Source organism: Idiotropiscis lumnitzeri, chromosome 15, assembly GCF_059441095.1.
Source record: "Idiotropiscis lumnitzeri isolate Australia: NSW breed Sydney's pygmy pipehorse chromosome 15, RoL_Ilum_1.0, whole genome shotgun sequence".
NCBI classification, from domain to species: Eukaryota; Metazoa; Chordata; class Actinopteri; order Syngnathiformes; family Syngnathidae; genus Idiotropiscis; species Idiotropiscis lumnitzeri.
This window is the reverse complement of record NC_142405.1, coordinates 6,064,553-6,081,131: the sequence shown is the minus strand read 5'-3', so window position 1 is coordinate 6,081,131 and position 16,579 is coordinate 6,064,553. Positions and strand designations below refer to the sequence as shown.

Genomic DNA, 16,579 nt, shown 5'->3' with positions numbered 1-16,579 from the left:
TTGGTCAGGGCGACGGTTGGCCTATTACGGAGCGGAAGACGGCGCTTAGCGGGATGTGGTTCGGAGCGGGCTGAGGCGTCATTACGCCGGGAACATGTTGTGACCCACGTGACCCACAATATTTGCGATGTTTCTTTAATAAGCAATCTTGTAGGAAACAGCGGTTGCCTTTTTCGTGTATTTCTTGCAAGAAAAAAAAACATTTGGGCTATGCAAGAAAAAGAAAGAGGAGAAATTGCATAAAGAAAATACAAGGAATGCAGAAAAGAGGGTCTTCAGACTGACGCGGTAACATCAACAAAAAACTTTAACACACCAAACGTGATCTTTTGTTTCCTCTTTGCGAGCAATGAGTAGACAGTAACAGGCAGTATTAAAAATAATCTTTGGCAATTGAGCCACATGCTGCTTCACCAAAGGCATTATGATACGAAACAACCAGGAAAAATCAAGCATCATATTTTTAGTTTTGCCTGCAGAATTTTTTTTGTCAAACTGACAGCGATGTGCCAAATGGGCCAACGAGCCACATGCTGCTTCACCAAAACATAATTATCCAATCCCATCAGGTATCCAACATTGGCCCGTCTCTGCGTGCGAACGTCGCCAGGGGATGTCGGCGGGACGCTTGGGCAATTAGCGTTCTTCCTCCCGCTGAGCGTGATTAATGGCACACGCCATTAATCTGCAGCATTCACGAGGACATTTGCAAATACGGACAATCACTTCCAATGTTCTTCTTTCAGCGTCCACGCCAAACGCTAATAACATCACGTCGACACAAGCACAACACCACTTTCATTCATATGCACTTCATTTCAACATCTGCTCTGCTTCCATATTTCAACAGATGCTTACGTACTTCTTTTTATTCGAGTAAATATTTTAATGGATGTACATCATAAAATGTTGAAGCCAATGCGCCATTTTTTATTTGAATTTTTAAATAGAACTTTGTTGGATTTTTTTGCATTTTGATTAATTACATATTGCTTGTATTTAAAAACACACATCCTCAATTTTATATTTTTATGACAAACTTAATACAGATGAATTTAAAAATGATACGACGACTGCCCATTTTATATTGATGAATTATTAATACGTTTATTAATTAAAAATTCGAAAACTAATCAAAAATTCAATCATTATTAAAATAACATGTCGAAATATGCACAGTGTATAGATTTTCTAAGCAGAAAAAAAAATAACATTTTAGCAACCTGTTTTAATTAATTAATTGAAACTATTGCTCGTCTAGTCCAATTTGAAGCATTTTGCAATTAATGTCTTCCATTGGCTGTCATATGCACGTGTGCCTCATGTTTGCCTTCGGACTATTTGAGTTGGACTTTGTATTCACTTTGTCCACGCACAAGCACGTTTCGTAACACAGCACTGGAAAACACACACGCGCACACACGAAAACTCACAATTGATTTCAGGTTGACTTGATTTCTAATTGTTGTGTCAGCGATATTATCCCACTTGGGAATCTTGATGCAATCTTCTCAAAAGGTCAACAGCAAGAAAACAGACTGACGAGAAAAGCGTTTCGATTAGTCGTGTACTCACTAGTGGTAAGTAACTAAGTACAACTACTTCGTTACAGCACTGACTTGCGTGCGTTTTTCACGTATCTGTTAAACTTCTGTACATGAATCCTTTTGCTAAAGGAGTCAAATTAGTACTTCTACTTTTTACATGAGTGATCATGCAATAAAAGTGCAAAAAAATCAGTCAGCACTTCGACGAACGCTGTCAGCTTAATCACACTCGCAGTTGAAATTTTGGAGTTCTGTTGCCTCCTAGCGGACAAGGTTGGTAATTCACCATGGGAAACAACTCCAAATTGAAATCCAATAGAAATCTTTTTTAAAGCATGAAACCAAGTACTTTAAGTTGCTGATTTGTCTCAATTGTAAACATTTAAAGTATATTTTAGTTCTTTTGGGTCCTAATGAAATAAAAAAAAACATCCAAATTCTGTAATGATATGCATAGTATTGTTTTAGTATTGGCACAAACAATTCAATGGCTATTCAGTGATTTTTTTGGTGTTCACTTTTTGACTTTTGTCATTACATTGAGCAGGAAGATGCTCCTCCAAAGTCATTGTGTGAGCGGGTACAGTTTTCAAAGACACTTAATATGAATAAAACATGAGGAAATGAGTTTGTAGTTCACCCTTTAATGACAACAATTCCTTTAGCAACAACAACTTAACTGTGCCCTCCACCGAGCGGAAAAGCTTTTTTTTCCCCCACATGCGCACACGCACACACAAGTGAGACGCACCAGCACAGGCGGTCGACGAGCTTATTTGTGAAAAGTTCAGTCTGACATGTTCCGCCCCGGCGCTGAAGTGACAATATGGATGAGGGAAGGCCGTTTTCTTAGAAAATCAAAATGGACAAAGGCAAGGGGGGGAAGTCGGGGACAATGGGGGAGCGCGTTCTACTCCAGGACCACGGTGCCGCCCGCCGCCTGCAACGCCGCTTTCAGTTTCTCCGCCTCGTCTTTGGAAACGTTGGCGCGGATCTCCTGAGGAAGAGACTCCACCAGCTTCTTGGCCTGATTTCAACAAAAGCAACAATTTACACTCATGTACACGCAAAACGGAAAAGTCAAACAAAATATGATCTGCAATGGACCATTTGATAACGATTTATTACGCAACGGAAATAAAGTAATTAGTTCACTTTTGACAAATGGGATCGGCTCCAGCACGCCCGCTCGTGTGGAGAATCCGTTTGGATAACGATGAACATTATTATTATTTTTTTTTTAAACATACAAAGCATCGCCCGAGAAAAAAGAAAATGCCCAAGCTTACTGAAATGAAATTCCTTGAAAGTCTAGCGAAAATTGTGACACCTACCTGCACCAGGTTCAAGCCTTGAATGCAGTTCTTCACCTCCTTAATAAGTTTGACCTTCTCGGCCGCGTTGACTTCCGTTAGCTTGACGGTGAAGTGAGTCTTCTCTTTCTTCACCGGCGCCTCCTCTTCCTCGGCCTGAACACATTTTTTTTCTTACTCAACTGCAGATGGCGGAGGAATTGACTGCACTTTTAGTTTTGGAATAAATGGAAAGTGGACTTTGGAGACTCTCCAATGTACTTGCACCAAAGTGTGTTAAAAAAAAAAAAAATTTTCAGTTTTAATTTACATCTCAATTCATTTTCATTTCCTTCAATTTGTTATGTTTTTAATATTTTAAAATCAACTTATTTATTTTGTAAAGTTAGTGATTTTTATGCATACCAGTTTAAAAAAATAAATAAATAGCCCACGCAGCGTTCCACTTTTTTGCCTTAAGTCATAACAGAGACTGTTTAGGTGCTGCCATTTTGGTCATCAACAGGCTCAGCAGCAAACTGTTCTTACCTGAGGACCGGGAGCAGCTGATGCAGCCATCGCGCCCATCGGCATCATTCCCACATCCTGAATGTTCAACGTTTTCTGCGACAGGTGGAAAAGTACATTTAGAAAAAAATCTAAGGTAAGGTTTGTTACATAAGGTTGGTTAGGTAAGGAAAAGAAAAGTATTTGTACTCAATCAGACATGGCGGAAATGTGCATGACGAAAGCCAATCAGAGTCGACTTACACCTGCTCTAGTTTTGTTGGCAGGTTCAAATAAACTAATTTATAGTAAGAAACCTTGTTAATGGTGATTTATATTTTTTGCCATTTTGCCCAGCCCAGGTAAATCGGCGGGCTTACCTTGAGGAGCTCATTGAGGTCCGACACCTCTAACAACGTGAGGCTGGCTATATCGCCGACGAGCTGCTGGATTTTGGGCGAGTACTGCTTAGGGGTGCTGTCCAGCGGCGGCGCGACCAAAGCGTCCGAGCGGACGGCAGCGCTCGTCCTGAGGAGTCGCAGTGCGCACCATGCTGCCGTCTGCTGCTGCTGAAGCTGTTGTCTGGGGAAAGACCACACAGAATTAGATCCTACCAGCGACCATTTTAGTTTAATACAGTGAGCATTCCGTTTCAAATTGCCTATATTAAAACTGTAGTTTTAGCATAAATACAACAGACTACCAACCCAAAACTATTTCATGTCATTTAAACATCATCTTACATGACTCTGACTTCAACATACTTCCTTGACACCAATTGATTTTTTTTTTTTAAATCCAGTAAATTGCCGGCAATAGGTTGCGACTACGTTAATGGGTCACCCACCTTAGCAAATTTATCTCAAACTGGTCTTATATTATTTATTACAAATAATGTAATACATATTTTAAATTCAACGCTACTAGATGAGAGAAGATCCAATTATTACTATTCATGCAACAAGAGCTTCATTCCCCTGAAAAATATTAATTATATCTGTACATATTTAGTGCTTATTTTTTTCTTTTGTTTGTGATGAAAAAAAATGTTGGTGGATGCTGTGAGATTTTCTCCGATGTAAACTAAGTACCCGCCCAAAATAAAACGCCTTGGCCAACATGAACAACTCCAAACTTTACGGCTTCCTTTAATAGTACAGGGGTCACTTTTTACAGGTGAAAAAAAAAATCACAGCTTTTTAGTCACAACTGGACAAAATACGCGTTTTCCCAAATGTGTCACCACACATCAGTACACATACACATGACCTTGACTGTCGACAGCACAAATAGTTTCAACAAAAAACTAAATTTGTGCAAAATGTTTTGCAAATTCCAAAAAGATGCACAAATGTCCCTTGACCTACACATTGCTATCAATAGGAAATACGAGAGACCTTAGCACAACAAATAGCTAACACGGTAGCGCCGTGGCAAATATGCACTTTATTTAATATAATGGCAAGAATGAGGTGTAATGCTTGCTTTTACTGTCAAATACACGCCGAGGGTGCACCGTCATCGGGCGACTGTCTGCCCTTGACGAGCCGGTGGGATGTCGCGCAGCTTCCGCCGCGGCTACGCCGTTCGGTAAAGCGGCAAGAGCCGGCGCAAACGTACCGGTGGAGGCTCGCCGCGGTCCGCAACGCGGTTCGGAGGCAGCGTCTGGTGCAGAACATGATAAGCGGTGGTCCGGAGTCTTCAAATGCCGGCGTTGCCCTTCGATAAGCGGCGTCGTTGGGTGAAACAAAATCGCTGTTGTTACCTCAAAAAAAAGCACATGGCGCCCTTCGCAATGAAGCTGACCTACCCGGCATGCATTGCGAGGAACTACGGGAACTAGCGAAGACAAAAAACAATAGTCATTGTTTCTTTTTTTAAATCATTCATTTTTTTTATATCGCTTTTTTTTGTTACAAATGGGTAGAAAACCAAAAACACAACCAAGAGTAAAGTACGTACAATCAGCACATGTATAAAAATATTACTTTTAAAGTTGACATCCAAATATTATCTGAGTAACCTGAAACGCTCAACAACAAAACTGGCGAGTAACTTTTTTTTAAGATACAGTAAATAGTAAAAAATAATACTTTTAACTAAACAAAAAAACGGAGTCAATTGAGACAATATGGATGTGCCTGGATTAGAATCGTTATCGGCAGATAAAAAAAAAATATCACGTGACTCAGACTCAAGTGCAGAAAAAAAATTTGAGCGAGACTAATGATAAAAATAAAAGTAGAAAGTTCCCAATTTCACAAAATCAAAGCATTGTTTTTTCTTTGTAAAAAGTAAAAGTATCTGGCATTAAAACTACCCCAACAAGAACAATTTTGCCCAAAACAAGTTGCATTAAAAGTACTCCAAGTACAATTTATCCCCCAAATTACCAAGTTGATGCAACATAGTGTGCTACTACCCACCTAGCAAGTGGAAGGTAGTGAGGCGCAAAGGGAATCCTGTTAAGCCAATAATCTGCGACCCATCTGCCATCACTCACATCTCACCTCGGTCAACATGCCACATCCTCCATTTTTATACCTCGTCTGATTGTTAGAAAGGAAGCCTCAGAGGGTCGAGCCCACCACAAGACACGTGAAGGGGGGGTCTCGTGGCCGCCATCCCTCCTGCAGGCCATGCTGCTGTCTCCTCAAGCGGAGAGGAACTGGGAAGATGTGTGCTCTGTGCTGCAGGAAGCACTGGAGGAGCAGTCCCACCGGCAGCTCTTTGCCCTGGAGCTGGGATCCGGAACCGGGCAGCATGTCATCCGCTTCGCCCAGAAGATGCCCTTTGTCACCTGGCAGCCGTCGGACATCCAAGAGGAGGCCCGGCAGAGGTATGACAACATGCACGACTAAGGTGGCGCTTTTGGGCATGTGCATTACGTGAGGCCATCGGTTTAACATGTGACACGTATCAGCATCAAGGCATACATCGCCGCAACCAACGTGACGACGGTGCTGCCACCTGTGCACCTGGACGCCTGTGAGCCATGGCAGAAATGGGCCGGGGTCTCTCGCGGTTCTTGTGATGTCATTGTCGCCATTAACCTCCTGCAGTACAGCTCCTTTAAGACAGCACAAGTAGGCCCGAAGAATAAATTTCGTCTTTTACACCAAGTGCAACGCGGTGGATGTTGCAATGGACAGGTCTGCCTCAGTTTTAAGGTTCTGGGTTCGAATCTCGGCTTCAGCTTCCTGTGCTTTGTTTTTTGGCTTCCTCAAAATGTTCCAAAAACACACATTAAGTTAATTTTCTATAGGGTTGAAGTCTGGGGAATTGACTTAAAGGATCTAAAATCATCCACCAGTTGCATTTGACGGCCTTTGTGTTGCAGCTTTTCCATTTCCATCATGTTTAAACTCGCTTAAAACATTTTTCCTTTCTTTTCAAGGGCGTTTTCAATGCGGCAGGTCAGCTCATCAAACAAAATGGCCTCTTGCTGACATACGGGGTACCTATGAGACACTTTTAAAAGGCAGCTTTTAAACCGAAAATGACTTCTGTTGCACTTCACTTTGCAGGCGTTCGCTATTAACGGCACCATTACGCCACGATGTAACAAACTGCTTGACGATGAGCTACGCAAAGTGTAAGTTTAGTAGGTAATTTATTGTGCTACAAAGAACCGATGAATAACTGTTATGACTTATTTTTAAATTATTTAATTCAGTGTGGTGAGGTTTTGCTTGCATTACTGAATTTAAATAAACAGAACCCATACAGGACAAAAAGGGTAAAGAAAATTGATTTTTCAAGTTATTATTCAGAATGCAATATAAAGAATGACGTGATTCCACTCAACAAATCTGAACATCCTAACACTAACATTGGCCTTCTCATCAATTAACTCTGATGTCCTGTCCCTCAGAAATCCTGACTGGGGACTTCCGGACGCGGACGTGCTCCGACAGTTGGCCTTTGCGAACGGGATGCGTATGGAGAGGATGGTGAGTCACGTACACACACCTTGTAGTGTGAAGAGTGGCCCAAAAAAATAATAATAATAATAATTTTATTTGTCGTCCAGGTGGAGATGGAAGAATGCTACAAATGTCTCATCTTCAGAAAATTTTAGACTGTACACTCTATTGACCAGAAATAAAGGTATCCTGATCCATGTGATTTTCTTGAGCTCAGTGTCAAGAAAAAAAGGAAAAGAATGAAGCAGATTGACAATAAGAAGAAGATATTTATTAAATATAAATTTAAAATGACTTGCGAGCCAAATCGATGGCCTTAGATGGAGTCAAGAAGGACCACAAAGTTACAGAGGGAGCTGATTGGTGACCGGCGATGAATTACATGCAGAACAAACGCGTTTCCACTTTTCCTCGTGCCCCCGCACACGGACTGAAGGCATTTTAGCGGCTACTTACAGCATGAGGCCTGTCATTATGCGGTTGAAATAAATGATCGCTTTGTTCTAGCGCTTCAACCGTGAATCTCCTCCCAACTGTTTTTAAATAGCGCAAATAATTCCCAATGAGGAAATGCCAAAACAAAAAGAGACAATGTTAGTTTCAATGGAGAAAAGGCCGACAAGGATGGAACCAACAAGCAGAATGTTAAGATGTGATCCTGATGAGTTAGTTTAGTGCTGTTCATTCCAAGCCTGTCACTGTGCTTCCTTCACCTTAAAGACACACACACTTCTTTTAACACCACTCAGTCAAAACAAAGTAGATACTCGGACAGGCTCCACTCTGGAATACAATAAAAAAAAAAAAAGAAAAAAAAAATCAACATGCTTGTTTTGCACTTAAAAGTCTTTTTTTTGCCCTGTAATTAGTATGTACTTATTTCATTGTTAAGAGAATATTTGTGAAGGAGGAAATACAAGGAGCAGGTTACGAGATGTGGGTTAGCTCATCCACTCCCACGCTAAAGTAAAGAAATCATCACAATATTTCACATCGCCACGACATGACACCGAGGTGGAGGTGTGACCGATCAGTAGAGGGGCGTGTGTGTATGTGTGTGTGTTGGTGGGGTTGTAGTGTGTGTGTGTCGCCTGATCGCAAGCAAGGAGCAGCAGCTTTCAGTCGAAAGAGATGAGCTGCGCCTCCGCGTTGCCGGGGACCACCTGGGGAGGGGGGTGCTGATGGTGCTGATGGTGCTGCTGCTGCTGATGCTGCGGCGGCGGTTGTTGTGGTTGCTGCTGGGGTGGGTGCTGTGGTGGCTGCTGGGGGCCACTAGGGGGAGCCACCTACAGATGGCAGGTCCAAAAAAGTTAAACCACGCATTTATCTTTAAATTGTAAGCAGTTGGCGCTCACAGGGTTAACCCCAACTCAGAGGCAAAAAAATAGGGGGTGGGGGGTACAGGTTACCTGTTGGTACATGGGCTGCTGGCCGGACATATAAGACTGTTGTTGGACAGCCATGTTGGGGTCCTGCCCTGGGAGTGCTGAAATCATGTTCTGCATGCTGTATTGCGGGTAGCCCATGTAGCCCAAGCCGTTGGTGGGGGCGGCCTGGGACATGGTGGGTAAGCTCTGGGCCTGCGATGCCACATTCTGAGCGAAGCACAATTAAGCAGAATTACGCTTCATATTAGTACAAGGATTGGTAGGACAGGACTGAAATGCAATTGTCTTATGGCTGGATTTCACCCCTGGGTAGAGGTATCAGACCTGGTAGCCTTGCGTGGGTGTGGGCTGGTAGTTGGTGTAGGGTGTGCTGGTAGGTGGTGGGGCCTGACCAGGAGGGGGAGCTGGCTGCCCATTGGTGGCAGCAGGCTGATACATGTATGCATTCACCATATTGGGATCTAGACAAGCAAATAAATAAATTAATACAAATTATGGTTAAGAACCCAATTAAGTGGCGGTGAAAATTGGCGCCTCATGTTACCCGTGTTAGTAGCCGGCATGGCCTGGTACTGTGGTGGAGCGCCCTGGCCCGGCTGGTTCATGTAGAGGTTGTGCATTGGGGAACCTTCCACAGAGTTAGCTGGACTGAAGGTGCCCGGGTAGGTGGGCGGACCGCCGGGCTGGTACACCACCCCGGCAGGTACGTTGGGGGGCAAAGACTGCATCTGCACAACAATGATGCAGACTTTTAGACTTTCGTTTCATTAAATGATATAGTATGGTTGAATATTTTGGTGCTTGAATAGAAGGCCTTTAATACTCTTGATTTATGTGTCAGTTTTACAAATCAACTCCAACTGGGAGTGACAAACAGCTTGAAGCAAACACGCTTGGCATCTTAGTTGGATAAATGAGCATATGAGTTTTGTTTTTATTTCCTCAAAGTGATGTGATTTTCTTGAGAACAGCCGCTCAGGAATATGAATGCTGTAAAATGGCGGCAGGCTTTGTGTATGTGTGTGTACCTGAGCGTAGGGCAGAGAGAAAGCAGGCATCTGAGCTCTCATCTGGATGGTGTGCTTCTGCTGCTCCAGACGCATCTGGCGCTCCTTCTCCTGCTCTTGCAGGCGCTGGATGGCCAGCTGCCGCTGCATCTCCAAGTACTCCTGCAGCACACAAACAAAACCCTTGTTAGTACAGTGACGTCATACAGGGACGTCTACATATGCTTGAACAGTGACGAGAGTTGTTCGGATTTTGCTTTCATCAGACAACACAATGGATATGAAATGAAACGAGTCATTTTTGGTTGGAATTTAATCACAAAAATATGGACTTTTTTTTTTGACAAGTGACAGAATTGTTACTAAAAGAGTCATTCTTAAGAACAGAATAAAAATCCAAAATGCTGAGCCGTGGACACAATTCCAAACTTCCTCCCTGGTGAGGCTTTGCTGATGTCATATTTGCATATGCCACAGTATCAAGCATTGAGTTGACATGTGAACCACATGCTGTTTCAAATCCATCGTCAAGTGTCCGATATAATCTGAGCTCCAGTACCTGCTTCTTCTGCCGCATGATCTCCAGCTTCTGCGCCAGCTGAATTTGCCTTTGCCTCTCAGCCTCCTCGGCGGCGCGCCGCAGTTTCTCCCGGTGCTCATCTCGAAGCGCATTGAGGGCCGCGCGAGCATCGCGCACCTGAGCCAGTTTGTCTTGCAGCCCCTCGTAGTACACTGCCGGTCACACGCAGATTAGTGAAGACAAACAACGCACAGGGAGGGAAAAAAAAAAAAACTTAACATCACTCACGTCGCTTTTCGTCAAGCTGGTTGAGGATGTCCAGGAGCTGAGGGTGCATGTTGTTGATGGACTGGAAGAGGGAGAGGACGGCGCTGTCGTTGGTGATGCTGCGCCCGCGCATGTGGTTGCTCTTCATGCGGTTCAGGAAAGTGGTCACGGCGTTCTGCAAGGCCTTCAGGAACTGCTCGTGGTTCTCCTCCGACTCACCGTTCTGGTACTGCTGCTAGAGAAGGAAACATTGGGGAGGTAAAGCCTTTCCGCATTTTGCTGAGACAGCCTTACTACAAAATGGATTCCATGTATAGTTCTTAAAGATTCGACACACAAGACCTCATACTGAGTCTTATGATCAACGCAGAACAACATTAAACATTTTTATATTATATTACCGTGGTTCTAGGTCTCAGTGGTGCAAAACTACACCCTAATATTTAGCTTTCATTATTTTCAAAGGGACACCATGACCTCAATAATAATGAACATACAAGCGGTCCCTGCCGACGTCGTGCGCATACCTCCACAATGCTGACGGGCTGCACGGGGACGTGAGCTTCTACGGGTTGGCTGACCGGCGCGCTGACTGGCGGCGGCGGTTCCGCCAGCGGCGCCGGGGCTGGCGCCGAAGGCGTGGGACTCTTGCGGGCCTCTTCCTGCTTCTTCTCCCAGTATGTTCGGTTGAGGTAGCGGGCCAGCTAAAACGAGGTCCCACAAATCAGCATCAAAGAAAATGGATGCATGTACATATGAGGATCGGAAAACTTAAATACATAAAAGAGAACGTAAAGAAATAAACCGCTTTTAGAATTCGACAGAAATTTCACACAGCAGTACGCTAACATTGGGTAGTTGATGTGAGACTTTGAAGGGTGTGGCCTAAGCAAGCGACATCACGAGCGGCAACTTCAGTGCTAATCCTGTCGGCCATTTCCTTACGTGGTTTAATCTGCATGTTAGCATCGGCGGATTTAAGACATTTTTAGCATCCGTGGGAACCCTGGTTTGACTCCTTGTCCTGTTCATTTAGTCTCAAAAATACATCAGTGATTTACATTTGTGTCTCGACCTAAAGCATAAGCATAAACTAATAAATAAGATGGACGGCTGTTGGAACAGCAGAATTTAAAAAAAATAAAAATGCGGAATTTACCTCAGGGTCGACTTCTTCAGCTGACGGAGCAGAAGAATTCTAGATTGGAGAGAGTCAGTAAACAAATGCATGATGATGGATTGCCAAGTTATTGCCGTGAAGCGCATCTTACCACGGGAGATGTGTAGAGGGTGCTGACAGGAGGTGCAGAGGAGGTGACCGGGGTGGGGTCCGACTTGGGATACACGGGGTACGAGTTCTTCTGTTTCTGCAAGTGCACATTTGGCTTTTTTAGAAACGAGTCCAGAATTAGAAGGTGATAACGTCAGCTGCCAGTGCGCCGATGTGGCCTACCATTCGCTCCTTTTCCTCGGCCTCACTTTGGGAGAGGGCGATGGCCAGCTGCAGCTCTTCCTCCTCCTGCAGCGCTGCCTCGTCTCTTTTCGGAGGCATCTGGACAATGAAAGATAACGCTCGGATTGGATACATCTCGCAGTACAAATCACTTGTGTGCCACGCATTTCCCGTTTACTACTAAGCGTTTTTGTTTCTCAACTAGGAGCCTTTACTTGGGACTGCTGGGAAAGCGGGCTGGTGAGATACTCCGGGGGCAGCTCGGCAGCGGTGGTGGGCGCCGGTTTGATCTCAGCTTTCCTAAGTGAAGGAGAGGAAGGGTGGCTGTGGGGGAGGACAAACAATATTGTGAATTAGCAAAGAAATTGTGATAGTCGGAACAATATCCTAACTTTTGTGGAACAACACTTCACATGACACAGACCAACACCATGTAATAAAATTGTGCAAAAGAGCCAATGTTAATCAATAGTCTTCAGTGCCCCAGACAACCTTTTTTTTTTTTTATATCTTGGAGCAGTTAGCTCTCATCTGAGATTTTTGTTGCGCACATTGTAAATGGACTCGAGAAAAAGTTTCCTGCTTTGCTACAAGGTTAATAAAGGTCATCTCAAGTTGGTTAATAAAGGTCATCTCAAGTTTATTTGCCCTAACAGATAGATTGATCTATTTCGATTTGTTCAGTTGATCTGTTTAAGTTGAGGCCTGTGAGTTTGATCAAATATTTAAATATTAACAGTAAAATCCAATATTTGCCAGTTTTTTTTTAATACACTAACCACTAACCTACAGTAGTGCAGCACAAGCAGTTATTATCACGACAGTAAATACGTTATGTGAAAATTCAAGTCACCCAAGGCACTCACTTGTTCAGCTGCTCAAAGCAGGGCTCACACACACGGACCTCCTTCTCGATTCCAAACTTGGGGATGGTGGAATACTTCGAGGAACACTTGCCACAGAAGATCTGTCCGCAGGCTCGACAGTGGTGCTTTGAAAAGCAAGAGAGAACGCAATCCAGGTCAGGCTCTGCACGTGGGCCATAAAAGTGCTCCTCTGATCATAAGCGCTAAAGAACTGTGGGAGGAGGGGAGGAAAAAAAAAAAAAAAAAAAAAAAAAAAAACTTGGCCCATTTACAAGCACGCCCCGCCTACCTTTCTTGTCATCACTCCAAACTGGACTCTGCACCGGTGGCATTCCTCAGCATCAACCCAGTCTGGGGCCTGAATCAACAAAGACACACGCGCACCTTGTTATGTCCCATTTGGAAGCACAACATCAAAATGGAGCTCTGTGCCTTTTTTGAATAACAATGAATACAGTGGTACCTTAAATTCACTTTTGTAACCCATTTTACTTTTGTACAGTACTGTGGATACATTAAACTCTTACTCGTTCTGCAGCAAACATTGCATCACTCTCCTTAAACTCAGGGAACACATGACCTGCGGATGAAAACATTCATTACGCATGACACATTCCATTGTGACAGTCACATGATCTGCTTGCGACAACACTGAGAGCGGCCTCAAAGAATTAATTGAAGTCATTTTTAACTCAACTGCTGGAAATAACACTTGCCTTCCACTTTCATGATCTGATAGGTGTCTTGCACCACTTTGTATTTGGGCTCGTTGCGGAAGGCGTGGGCCCAGGCTTGGATCAAGTAAAGGATTTTGTTTCGGACATTTGGTTCCGTCTGTTTCTGGTGCAAGGAAAATTACATACGAAAAAAAAAAAAAGAAGACATTTTTTTAAGCACAGTGGAACAGCACAAAAGTGGTTATCTCTCAGTACAAAAACACAAAACCATTCATTTTCACGTAAAGTCTGTTTCTGTCGTCCTTAATCACAAAATGCATCTCAAACAAACCCACAGCTGACAAATATTAGCAACATCCACAAAAATGTCATATTTATATCTACTGTCCATTTTGTGTGTCATGTCTTCAAAGGCTTGACCACTTCCACTTTATTTGAGTTGCGTGAAGTGCTGTTACACGGTTCTCTTTATTACTTGCATGAAAGTTTATGATGTTCTGGTTACTTAGAGCGCTGGCGTTGTCACATAATGGTGGTGCCCTGAGCTGTTGTTGATATACACACAGGCTAAAGTAAAGTGTGCGTCACGTGACAATAATAGGAGTATGTCAAATATTTTCCAGATTAGACGGAAATGTTTGCAAGTTTGGAGGAGTTGGGAGCTAAGACTCAGACTAAATGTGACCCTGCTCACCGCAATGAATGTATTCAGCACAATCTGGAATTATACGTCACCTTGATTAGCTCCTTCAGCTCTTCCATGGTTTGTTTACTCGCCACCTCATCGTGAACAGTCTGCCCACAGTTCTTAACCACAGACTCAAGGACCTGAAGAGGAAGGAAACGTTAACTTTTTTTCCCCCCTCACTGTTACACCATTGCCAGTAACACAGCCTGATGTGTTCAAATATTACACTGCAGTAATCGCTAACCAAAAGCATCTGACCTCAAGTGCGTAGAGGGCCACATGTGGATTTTTATCATTCAGCTTTTTCTTTATAGCGCCAATTGCATATTTTGCCCTGATGGGAAAGAAACAAATTAATCATGAGGGAAAAAATGATAAAGACAATAAATCAAGACAGAGTGACTCACTGAGTGTCTCCTTGACGAATGAGGTCGCAGATTTGAAGGATGGATTCCCAGTCGGTTTCCAGCAACAGCTGACTGGTGGCCTTATCTGAAAAAGATCACAATGGGATCAAATGGTGAACCAGGTAATTGTGATTGTCGTTGATACCAGATTTAGCATCTCTGGGAGTGAAGGACTCTGCCGCCAGCTCCTCTTTGTGATGTGGCAACGTTATTAATGAAACCTAGGGCTGGGTGCTATGCTATCAAGATAAATGTACATTTCATATTAGTCAATATCAATAATTTATTTTTTTAACTCTTAACAATAAGGATTTTTATATGCCACAAAAAATCTAGGATTTTATCAGGTTTGCAGACTTTTTAAAGTCATGGTTTGAAAACGACTAACATTGTTCTATTTCTGGCCAGACATGATTCCACACTGACACTTGCTATGTACGTCAAAGAATAAAAACTCTGTGTTGTATTTGAAAAACACTTAGGCCTACTAAGACGCTATATTTGAATTCTGATCGTTACGTGTTGTTTTCGGGGCAGTAAAAAAAAAAAGAAAACACGAGACAATCAGATCCATATCGCCAAAAGAGGAATTCATTTAACAGAATATTCAAGCGTATTAAAGTGGTTACAACGCTGTTTGCTGCACACAAAGCTCTGTAAAAACAAGGTCACGACTTCACAAATGATTTTTGATTCACAGCTTGGTCGTCATGTTGACGTTGCGTTATTTTCAAAAGGATGCGAGTGATGTGTATGTTTATCTACTCGGTTAAAAAAATGACTGCTTAGCTTGTCGCTCGGACAGCTCACGTTCATTAAAATGGATGGCATCATACTTGTCGAACAATAATTGACAAAATATTGGATTGTATCCCCTGTTATTAATATAAACGAGCTAATCTGGGCCTTAGTCATCGGCAGCCAATTTTGTTAGCAGGCTAAAATTAGCTTGGCCTCAGCGCCACAGCCCCAACACACTGTTGAAAAACAAAACAACTAAGTCGACAACTAACATGAGTAATTATCTCGGCGACTTACCCAGAAGCCTTTCGAATGTGCCTCCGCCTTTTCCCATAGTTGACCCAAAGTCTTCAAGTCGCTGTCGAGGAGCGTATGGTCGTGTGTTTCCCCCACTCGGCGACCGCAGTTCTTTTTCACCGTTTTAGCTTGGTGGCTAATGGCTAGCGAGCGTCAAGTAGCCTCGAAACACAACGCACAGCTGTGCGGTGGTTCCCACTTCCCACTTCCGCTGGGCAAACGGCAGAGTGCCTAAGGGGGCAGCGCCCTCTATCGTAAAATCAGAAAACAACCACATTGGCCAAAGAGTGACGTCAACATAAAATAAAAACAAACACACTACAGACGAGCACCATGCACTTTTTTATTCCGGACCTTCAGACCTAACTGGAATTATGACATTTATTTTTTTACATTTTAATTGAGTTTACTTATCTTATATATTCTGTATATAAGAGCGGTTTTCATGTTCAAACAGTGCATGTTGCCTTGCCATACAATAATATAAAAATATATACTTTACTATGTGCTGGAAAATAGCGGCTCCAAAGCTAAAAAAAAAATCAAATAAACCCAATATTTTTTTGCTCAGAATAATGAAGCCACGATCTTATTAAGATAACCTTCACGACAACAAGCCACTGCATTTTTTTCAGTAGTGAAGCTAGTGATAATAAAGTAAAATAATGCTTTAAAATATATATTCAATGTCCAAGTTTGGAATGACACCACTTATTCTGTGTAGTTGTGGTGAAAGCGTTGCCCTGATCAGCTATTCATTAATGCCCGTTGTCACTTGAAATACGGCTCGATTGTACAGTGGCCGCCTAACTGTACTCAACAGTGAGCCTCAATCAGCTTTGTTCCAGGCTGACGTCGGTCATGTATGAGTCACTACCTGGCACCCGGATCACTGGCGCTCATTGTTATTGTGGTACATCATCAACTTGTGCTGTGTTATTCCAGCTGCTGTTTTACATGTGCAAAACGAGCATTTGAGTTTTTAAAGCAGAACAT

General features: G+C 43.0%; 3 protein-coding genes and 1 long non-coding RNA gene across 8 annotated transcripts; 2 read left to right on the top strand and 2 right to left on the bottom strand.

Moving 5' to 3' along the window:
• The first annotated feature begins 1,450 nt into the window (after nt 1-1,450).
• Nucleotides 1,451-4,466, top strand: LOC148322491 (uncharacterized). The gene is made up of 2 exons (XR_015846668.1): nt 1,451-1,580; nt 3,366-4,466. It is a non-coding gene; the product is annotated as an uncharacterized LOC148322491 (long non-coding RNA).
• mrpl12 (mitochondrial ribosomal protein L12) lies at nt 2,172-5,197 on the bottom strand. The gene is made up of 5 exons (XM_088317357.1): nt 4,967-5,197; nt 3,727-3,928; nt 3,389-3,463; nt 2,882-3,016; nt 2,172-2,574 (listed from the first exon to the last, which is right to left on the bottom strand). Exons 1-5 carry the CDS (start codon nt 5,023-5,025, stop codon nt 2,458-2,460), a joined length of 588 nt encoding a protein of 195 aa, XP_088173483.1. The 5' UTR covers nt 5,026-5,197; the 3' UTR covers nt 2,172-2,457.
• A 646-nt stretch (nt 5,198-5,843) lies between these two features.
• Nucleotides 5,844-7,990, top strand: LOC148322489 (methyltransferase-like 26 B). Its single transcript, XM_088317356.1, has 6 exons — nt 5,844-6,185; nt 6,270-6,432; nt 6,744-6,803; nt 6,874-6,941; nt 7,221-7,299; nt 7,380-7,990. Exons 1-6 carry the CDS (start codon nt 5,986-5,988, stop codon nt 7,425-7,427), a joined length of 618 nt encoding a protein of 205 aa, XP_088173482.1. The 5' UTR covers nt 5,844-5,985; the 3' UTR covers nt 7,428-7,990.
• On the bottom strand, nt 7,522-15,808 carry hgs (hepatocyte growth factor-regulated tyrosine kinase substrate). Of its 5 annotated transcripts, none has more exons than XM_088317343.1 (20): nt 15,584-15,808; nt 14,546-14,630; nt 14,397-14,472; nt 14,186-14,278; nt 13,490-13,613; nt 13,301-13,353; nt 13,063-13,131; nt 12,774-12,898; nt 12,123-12,231; nt 11,908-12,006; nt 11,726-11,839; nt 11,614-11,652; nt 10,982-11,158; nt 10,476-10,686; nt 10,227-10,399; nt 9,689-9,829; nt 9,205-9,388; nt 8,985-9,121; nt 8,682-8,867; nt 7,522-8,558 (listed from the first exon to the last, which is right to left on the bottom strand). In XM_088317343.1, exons 1-20 carry the CDS (start codon nt 15,618-15,620, stop codon nt 8,391-8,393), a joined length of 2,400 nt encoding a protein of 799 aa, XP_088173469.1. In that variant the 5' UTR covers nt 15,621-15,808; the 3' UTR covers nt 7,522-8,390. The 5 variants fall into 5 exon arrangements, with proteins under 5 accessions (XP_088173469.1, XP_088173468.1, XP_088173471.1 ...); XM_088317342.1 differs by having other exon boundaries at nt 10,476-10,689; nt 15,584-15,807; XM_088317345.1 differs by having other exon boundaries at nt 10,476-10,689; nt 11,726-11,821; nt 15,584-15,807.
• Nucleotides 15,809-16,579: the final 771 nt, after the last annotated feature.